The sequence below is a fragment of the Mustela lutreola genome, chromosome 7 (assembly GCF_030435805.1).
Source record: "Mustela lutreola isolate mMusLut2 chromosome 7, mMusLut2.pri, whole genome shotgun sequence".
Taxonomy (NCBI): Eukaryota; Metazoa; Chordata; class Mammalia; order Carnivora; family Mustelidae; genus Mustela; species Mustela lutreola.
In genome coordinates this window covers 36,806,529-36,815,326 of record NC_081296.1, presented here as the reverse complement: position 1 = coordinate 36,815,326, position 8,798 = coordinate 36,806,529, and the positions used below count along the sequence as shown (strand labels likewise).

Genomic DNA, 8,798 nt, shown 5'->3' with positions numbered 1-8,798 from the left:
CCTCCCCTCATGTCCCAGCCTCAGGACTGGGCCATCTCCCATGTCAGGGCTGGGACAGCAGCTGGCTTCTGGTGACTGGAGTTCTACTAGGTAGGGGCACCTGGGTGGCTCAGTGGGTTAAAGCCTCTGCCTTGGACTCAGGTCGAAGGGATTGAGCCCTGCACTGGGCTCTCTGCTCAGAGCTCTCTGGGAGCCTGCTTCTCCCCCTCCCCTCTCTCTGCCTGCCTCTCTGCCTACTCGTGATCTCTATCAAATAAATAAAGTCTTTAAAAAAAAAAAAGAGTTCTTCTAGATGACCTCCTGCAGGAACCAAAGTTCTTGGTCCTTCCACTTCTTCCTACTTAGCAGAAGAAAGGGCAGGCTGAGCACAGGGAACCCTCAGTCTGCTCCAGTGGCCCATCTGCTGCTCCCAGGGCTGGCCCCTTGGGAGGCAGAGGGACCCGAGGCTCAGGGGCTCCCCCAGCTTGGCCTAGTGCTGGCTCTGGGCTTGGGGAACTGAGTGTAAGTGGGAGGATGGGGTGGGTAAGGCACGCGAACGCTGGGGCATGTCTGCTCTGTTTTGCGCACTTTCGAAGTGTTAAATGTGAGAGACAGAAACTCGCTCCTAGGAGGAAAAATATGTATTTTTTAAAGCAGATTAGCATATTTCCTATACGTCTCCACCATTCGAAGAGAACCCTAGAGAGCGAAGCCCACCTCCTCTGGCTGAGCAGCCTCCTTCCTTGGCAGGTGGCTTAGACACGACCAGCCTGAGGCCCCAAGAAGTTTCCTTCTTCTGGGCCTCCTCCACTGGCCTCAGCTTCCCTGGCCTTTCCTGTCCCTGAAGTGGGGTCCTCCTCCCCACCCCCATCTGTAGGAGTTTTGGGCTCTTGTTTGGGCACAGCCAATGAAGCACAATGCAGACATCACATACACACAGTGGGGTCCGCGGGCCAACGCTTGAGCCCATTATCCTTCTGTTCCGTTGGGTCTTTCAAGCCCGCCCTTCCTTATTCCCACTCTCCCTCCCATCCAGTCTTCTCCACCCGCCCGCCCACTGGGTCAAGTCACTCTCCTTCCTTTCCCTCATTTTTCTCGAGGCTTTCTTGAGCAGCCTACTCCCAGAGATAACCTGAAGTACATTCCTTTCCCTAAATCTGAAAATAACATTGTGTTGAACTTGTACTGTGTCAGGCTCACATACAGGAACTCCTTTCATCCTTACAAACCACCACCAGCCACTTACCTTCATCCTCATTTTACCAAGAAACCAGCTAATGGGTCCCAAGCTTCAGAGCCAAAGGGCAGAGCCAAGATGTTGGTCATGCCTTCTGCCCTCTAGACCACTGCTTGACACTGCCCCCTAATGGCCAGGCCAAGGGCTTGGGGGGGAAATTAAGGCCTTCCCAGTATGGAAGCCCTTCCCTGGCCACACTGGAGGCCCCTCAAAGGGAGGCAGCTCCCCCTCCCTTAACTCCCCAAAGATGCTCCTGGCTGCGTTCAGACCAGGACATGGTAGGGGGACAGCAGGCTGATGGAAACTGTTTCAGCTTGGGGTCTGGGGAGCTGGGTTTGGGCACTAGACCCTGGAGAGAATGCTCACTGCTGACTCACCAGTCCAGAGGACAAGGGCATGGGGAGGCTGGGGACCTTCCCTGCTCTCCCTCAAGTTTCCCAGCATTTCCTGGGGTCCCTCCAGCCCCAGCCTGTGAACCAGGAGATACCCTATTTTTTCCAGGGCAAGAAGAGAAGCACAAGTTCAGAAAATAATTTAATAGAGAAACCATGAATTACATTCTTTATACCTAGCCTCCTGCAAAGAAGACGCCTCCTGTCCCAAGGAGGCACTAAAGAGCACAAAGGTTATGTATCATCAGCACCCTTGTGGACTTTTAAAATTAAAAGAACCCCCAAATAATTCCACTGGGTGAACACTGTTCTCTAGATTAGTCACTTTGTCCTCTTAAAAGCCCATGTGGGGAGCTGAGGAGGTATTAACAGCGTCATTGGAGAGCTGGCGAGGTCGGGCCCAGAAAGGGGAAAGGACTTGCCCAGGGTCACACATGGGGGTGGGGGGTAGCAGCAACATCAGACCCAGAACCAGGTCCCTGGATTGCTGGCTCTTTCTTAGGGGGTCTGGCAGCCTCCATGCCTCCCCACTCCAAGCCAGGACCAGCTCTGAGGCAAGTAGGGGTGAAGGATGAAGGCTGCAGACCACTCCCCTTGTGCCCCCTGGGCCAGAGCAGGAACAAGGCATGGCTTTCTTAAATCGACCCCACCCCTGAAAAGTACATTATTTTCACGTCTGAAGGATTATCTTAAAATACTCAGAGGGTGAGCGAGGGTCAGCTCCCAGTAAAACTGGGCACTCTGTGGGCCTGAGTCCACACCAAGAGGTGGGTGGTCCCTGAGGGTCTTGGGAGTGTCCTGGTCCCATGCAAGGAGGGAGGTGAGTTGCACTAAGGGTTTCCAGGAAGGCAGGGGTGGGCACAGGGCACAGCTGCCTGCTGAGAGGGGAAGAGGCAAGAACAGAAGTGCCTGCGGAAGGCCCCCTGCCCCGTTCTCAGAGCAAAACTAGAGGCCTCATGTCCCCAAAGTGCCAGGCTTAGGATCCAGCAACCACCACATAACCAAAGTCACATGAAGGAATCTCTTCTCCCAGAGTCCTGGTCCCCTTCCCCCAGGGCCAAGGCCCAGTGCTGCCAACACCGACATGGGCCATCAGACCTCCTGGGAAGTGCAGAAGATCTTGAGGGGGGCTGGGGATCCTGGGATGTGTGTGGGGGGTTGTCTAAAAGTTGCCCATCCAGGAAGCCTGTTCCATAGTGTTCCGGAGGGCCACAGAATTCTGGGCATCAGTCTAAGGGAGTGTGTCCCAATTAGGGGTGGCTGTGGCCCATCCAGTCATCCCTCCAGGATCACTGCAGGGTGCACGCTGTGGAGAGGAAGGGGGGGAAAGTCCATTTTAAGCCTCTGGCACAGAAGCAGAATCCAGGGCCGCCCCCAGCCCTTCCCTCTCCTTGGTAAGGGGCCGACTCCAGGGCAGGACTCACAGCTTCGAACAGACTCCGACAGCCCTTCTTTGTCCAGGGTCTCAGCGGCCCAGTGAGACTCCCTCATCTGTGGAACGTAAAGGCAGTGCAGGGGTGAGAGACAGCGAGATATGGGCACAGGGCCACACTGAGCAGCCGCTAAGCGGCTGAGCATGAGTGCCAAGGACAGAGACAGCGATGGGGGGACCTTCAGAGGAAGACGGAAGGGGGAGACATGTAAGGGGGTGCAGGGGACAGGCAGCCACAGGCAGAGAAGGGCAAGACGCAGCCAGCCCGCAACAGGGGTGCAGGGGACAGGCAGCCGCAGGCAGAGAAGGGCAGGATGCAGCCAGCCCGCATGCCCACCTTGACCTGCTCCTTCAGGTATTCAGCTCGAGCCATGAGGTTCTGAACCTGCCGGGGGAAGACACGTCCATGGGGGTGTGGGCCGGAGGAGCCTTCAAACTGCTTTCCTCCTCATGCTCTCCAGAACCCTCCACACAACCCAAACCAGGCCCCCTGAGCTCTTTATCCGCTCCCTTCTCCAGGAGGCCTTTCCAACCAAAGCAGCGCCACCCTGTCTGTCCCCGTGCCCTGACCCCCGGCACCTGAGCCCCTGATGGAGCGCGCAGGGCCCCTGGAATTCCCCAGGCTGTGAGGTCTGACTCCCAGCCTTGGAACACCCTGCGGGAAGCTGAGGACCCCCAGCACGGGAGCAGGGGGAAGAGGGGAAGAGGAAGCCTCCCAACCCTCTCAACCACGGCAGGCACCTCAGTGTGAAGCAGCTCCCGCCTCCGGCCTGGGGGCTCCGCTACAAAGAGAGGGAGGGTGTGCGGTGAGCGATGGGCAGCCCCGCGGCCTGGGGGCCAGTGGTGATGGTGGGGATGCGCTCACCTGCCAGCAGCACCAGCAACTCCCCCAGGCCATGCTGGTACAGGTCCAGGGCATCCTGTTCCCCACCGGCTTCCTCCTCCTACAACCACGGGGACAACAGGTCACTTCATGTCATGCCCTGCACTTTTCCTGCCCTCGCACTGTGTGCCTACCTTGGCTGTGGCGGCCGAAGCCACTTCCAGGGCAGCAAGGAGGCGAGGCTTGTCCCGGGCCATCTCTGGGATGAGGACAAAGGCTCAGGGTGAGGAGGAGCAGCCTGCTTTCCATCTCAGGGAGACTACCCCATGCTGCTGCCCCCTTAGGCTGGAGGGAAGCTGCTGGGGCCTGAGGCCAGGAACCAGGCCTACCTCTGAGCAAGTCACGTGCAGAAGTCCCCTGCTTCAGCAGGGCCTGATTGGAGGAGGAGACGATGGCTTTGAGCTCCTCAGCCCGGGACACGTACTGCCTCACCTGCAGGAGGGGAAGGGCTGATAAGGTGCTGCCCCAACCTCACCTTCCTCCCCGGCACCCACCTCCAGGTTCTGCCCCATGCTGTAAGGACAGGGGGCCACTGAGATGGACCTGACCCTCCCTAGGAATGAAGTTTTGGTTCTTAGTTCTAAGAGAGCCGGTTTGCAGAGACCCCAGGATCGCCCACCCCAGGAGGGTCCCTCACCTACCTTTGCCTTAATTGCCTCCTTCCGCTGGGCATCCACTTCATCTGCAGATAGTGGGGGTTTGCGTGAGGTGTCTGCTCTGCCCCCCCACCAAATCCTCTGGGACCCTCAAAAGGACCAAGTGCCAGATTTACCCTCAAAACTGCTTTGTCTCCCACAAAACTCTGGGTGGGGAGCTGCTTCTGGAATCCATCCACTGCAGCTGGGGCTGCCCCCCCCGCTGCACCCCAAGGCTCAAGGCACTCACAGTGAAGGGCAGGCACGAAGAAGTCCAGTGCTTGGCAGTAGAGGGATAAAGCGGCCGCAGCCTCTCCGTCCTGGTCCTTCTTCACAGCCTGCACCACAAGGGCGGTCTGGGGGACAGGCAGGTCAGGAGTCAGGCCCATCCCCAGGCTCAGCACGAAAGGAGAGGGGCAGATCCCTGGTGCATCACCAAATGGGGTTAATGAGCGCCCCCCTCAACCTGCCCTCCTCCGCCGCCCCCCCACTGGCCCTTTTACCGCACGAGCCAGGCTCTCCCTGCTGGGCATGTGCTCCAGGTCCACCCAGGGGTGGGCAAAGAAGTCCTGGAAGGAGATGCGACGATTGGGGTCCCGCTCCAGGAGCCGCTGCAGCAGGTCCCGGCAGTCTCGGGAGAGCGGGGGCCGCAGGGGGAGCTGCAGGGAGGGTGGGAGCCAGATCACAGGGGGCCCCAGCACCTCAGCCCCCAGCCCAGGGGCCGGTCAGGGATGCCCCAGAGGAACATGTGTACAGGGGGAGAATTGGAGCCTCGGGAAGAACAGTGACAGGACAAGGCGCTGGGTGCCGGGGGGAGCCACGCCCTCGCAGGAAGCCTTGCTGTTGTGAACCCCATGTACTTGCTTCTCCTTCCCCGATCCCTCTTGGTAAGGCTGGGCCTGGCCTGCTGGCTTTGTTCCCACAGAGGGCCCGCACACAATCAGTGGGGCAGTCCCTTTGCATCCTGTCTGGAGCTGATCCGGGTTCCCAGAACCCTCTAGAGCCCCAACCTCCCCTCTAGAGCACGTCTAGCACCACAAAGCCAGCCTGGAGCCCATGCCCCAGGCTGTGCAGTGGCAGCGAGGGCACCTAACTCAGGGCCCCGAAGCCCACTCCCAACAGGTTGCCAGGGCTTTCTGAGACCCACCTCGATAACCCGGTTGCTCCGGATCTTCTCCTCCAGCTCTGAGAATGACCTGGAGGCAAAGGGGGGCTGCCCGAAGAGGGCTTCTGTGGAAGGGAGGCAGAGGGCAGGCTGGGAGGGGACAGGGTCAAGCCTGGCCTGGCCCACCCCTTGGGGTCGGGGGGCTGACACCTCTCATGGCAGGGACTCCGGGCCTGCAGAGTCACATTCATTAGAACCCCTTAAGAGGGGCCCTAGAGAGGTCTTGCCTGAGGACACATGGTGGAGGTCCGGGGGTTGGGGCTGGGGACAGAGCTCTCACCGTACAGGATGACCCCCACGGACCAGAGGTCCACACGGGCATCGTACTGCCGCTGACACACCATCTCGGGGGCCATGTATAGTGGGGAGCCACGGAGCACGTGCTTCTCGTCCCAGGGAGACATGTGCTGTGCAAAGCCAAAGTCTGCGGGCAAGAGGCCGGGCAGCAGGGCCCTGATTCTAGCTGCTGCATCTCCTGCCCTTTAAAGCTTCACCCTGTGCTCCAGGACAGGGCTCCTCCCCACCCGCCAGGCTCGCCAGGCTCACCAGGATCAATCCTCCTCTGTGGCTTTTGCTCACCCCCTTTCTCTCCAAATCCTAAAGCCTAAAACACCCTCCTCCATCTTCCTCTGGAAGCCAGCCCCCTCAGGCATCTTTTTCCAGGAAGCCCACCCTGATCACATCAGCTATGAGAATAAGGGCCCACCAGGAGTTAGAAGCTGAGGTTTTACCTTGCTTTCTGGCCTCCCAGCCTCAAGTCCATTCTTGGCCACAGCCACCTCCACCCCCCCATCCCCCCATCCCCCAACACTGTCACAGACTGAGTCACGTGTTGAGCCCCAACCCTGGGGACAGACCAGTTCCCAACCCTGCTCACACGGTCAGTCCTTCCTGTCATCACACATGGAGTCCTGACCCTGACCCCAGACTGAGCCCTGGCCCCATCCAGTCCATTGCTGGAGTCGAGCGAAGGGAGCTTGAGAAACGTCCTGCCTTTTGGTGGCGGGTCTATCCCTGCATTTCCCAGCCTGTCATGGCTTGATGACTCAATAGAGGGTATCATGAGAACTAGGGCTGCTGAGCGAGCCTGGGCAGCGTGAGGCCCCTGCACACCCCCCCTCCAAACCCCATCCCTGATGTTCCAGACTCACACCTGCCAGTTTGAGATGGGGCTTCTCCAAGGAGCTCAGCAGAATGTTCTGTGGCTTCAGATCCAGGTGAGAGATATTCCGTTCATGCAGGAACTGCAGGGCACTAGCTGGGGAATAAGACCCACATGGAGAAACAGGGGTCAGAGAAGGCCATCCCTCACCTGTCTTTCACCACCCCGCCTGCGCCCCTGCCAGCCTTATATCTGCCCCTTCAAGCCTGCCCAACTGGACTTCTACACTGGCTGCTCTACCAAATGTTTTAATACTTAAATATCAGGTTCCTGCCACTTCTAAGAATTTGCCCCCTATCCCCTTGACCCGTTAGCAAGTCCCCTCCCCCTCCTAGAAGCCTCCCCAGCCCCCAACCCTTAAAGTCTTGTTATTTTCCTTGGCAAAGCACTTGAGTCCTACCCTTAGGCCCTGGAAAATTCTATGAGTTCCTTATATTGTGTTCCATGTGTGGAAACCCGGACTCCCCACAAAAGAGGGTTCCTCTCTCTCTCTCATGTCATCCTTAAGCCAGGATAGGCACGTGGGAAAGATGGGGCCCTAACAATACAAGCTGAAGCAGAGACAACTACTAAGAATGGTTCTACGCCTGCAGTGGGAGGTTGAGGGGGGCAGAGATCACGAGAAGGGGCGTCAGGAGGGGGTCCGAGGCTTTTACCCAACTGCTGCATGAAGACACGGGCCACTTTCTCAGGCAGAATTCTGCGGGTATGGATGAAGCGAGACAGGTCACCCCCTGCGCAGAACTCCATGATGAGGTAGATGTTGTCGCTGTCCCACTGCGGTTATAGAGGCAGAGAGGCAACTTGAAGAGAATGCCCCTTCTCTAGCTCCCTTTGGGGGTGGCCCCACCCCAGGTCCACACCTGGAAGTCTTTCAGCTGTACAATGTGGGGGTGTCGGATGCTCTTGAGGATCTCAATCTCTGTCAGGAGGTTCTCCACAGATGCCTTGTTCAGACTCTTCTTGGCCACACACTTTATGGCTACCACCTCACGGGTGTCCTTCTGTGGGGACAGGAGATTTGAGGTTTCTGCCTTGAGAGGAACAGAGCCCATGCTGGGGCCCTCCTGCCCCATCACTGGGCCTCCCCACTCACATCAGCCTCCAGGCTTCCCAGCTTCCCCTTCCCAGGCCAGGGAGGCACTGGGCTTCTGGAATCCCGGGCTCCCCACCCAGTCTAATGTTCTCCATAATCGATTTCATTGTATTCTAGAGCGCCCCCACGAAGGTGTGTCATTCAGTGTTCTAGAGCGGCGCACTCCGATTCCTAACTGGGTCCAGCCTTCTAGAACTCTGTCCCAGACTCCTTCCAGCCCACCAAGGATCCTCCCTGTTCTGCTCCTAACATACGCCTATCTGCCTGTGACACCGAGCTTAACCGAGGCCTCACCTGCTTCTCCAGACAAAACAGAGCTGTGTGGGCGTGCGTTTTTGTTTTTAAAACCTAAGGGTGGCAGTCAGCTCCCAGCTCCTCCACCGAAGCGCGGCCGGCCGCGGGCCATTGCTCGCACGCCGCAACTCGCCTCTCTCTCGCCCATCCGGGCTCGCTCGGAGTCTGGCGAGCACACGGGCCGGGCCCTCACTAGTGCCCCAGCCCCGTCCCTGCCCAACGCGGGGGTCCCCAGGGCGCCCTGCCCCGCACCCACCTTGGCGTAGGCTTTGTACACCGTGGCGTACGTGCCGCTGCCCAGGCGCTCAGTGAGGATGAAGCCGTCCAGCCGCGGGGGACCCCAGGCGGGCCCCGCCATCCCCGCCGCCCGGTGCCCGCCGCTTCCTGCTTCACGGCGCCGCGTTCCGGCGCGCAGCCCTGCGGTCAGGGCGCGCGGCCGCGGGCCGGACTCCACGCTGCCCCCAGCGCCGCCCGCCGGGACTGCAGCGCGCTGGGCGGGGCGCTATCCCGCCCCGCCCCCACG

The 8,798-nt window shown here is 59.3% G+C and overlaps 1 protein-coding gene across 9 annotated transcripts; it reads right to left on the bottom strand.

The window, feature by feature from the left end:
* Nucleotides 1-1,737: 1,737 nt before the first annotated feature.
* On the bottom strand, nt 1,738-8,707 carry ULK3 (unc-51 like kinase 3). 9 transcript variants are annotated; one of them, XM_059180363.1, is made up of 16 exons: nt 8,532-8,700; nt 7,749-7,889; nt 7,542-7,662; nt 6,877-6,981; nt 6,004-6,147; nt 5,706-5,788; nt 5,062-5,217; nt 4,809-4,914; nt 4,565-4,605; nt 4,253-4,355; nt 4,058-4,122; nt 3,906-3,984; nt 3,782-3,822; nt 3,378-3,425; nt 3,033-3,099; nt 1,738-2,914 (listed from the first exon to the last, which is right to left on the bottom strand). In XM_059180363.1, the coding sequence occupies exons 1-16, from the start codon at nt 8,631-8,633 to the stop codon at nt 2,898-2,900; spliced, it is 1,419 nt and encodes a 472-aa protein (XP_059036346.1). In that variant the 5' UTR covers nt 8,634-8,700; the 3' UTR covers nt 1,738-2,897. The 9 variants fall into 9 exon arrangements, 7 of the variants coding, with proteins under 7 accessions (XP_059036346.1, XP_059036349.1, XP_059036351.1 ...); XR_009355361.1 differs by lacking the exon at nt 3,782-3,822 and having other exon boundaries at nt 8,532-8,701; XM_059180366.1 differs by lacking the exons at nt 1,738-2,914; nt 3,033-3,099 and adding an exon at nt 3,106-3,269 and having other exon boundaries at nt 3,330-3,425; nt 5,706-5,771; nt 6,875-6,977; nt 7,547-7,662; nt 8,532-8,707.
* Nucleotides 8,708-8,798: the final 91 nt, after the last annotated feature.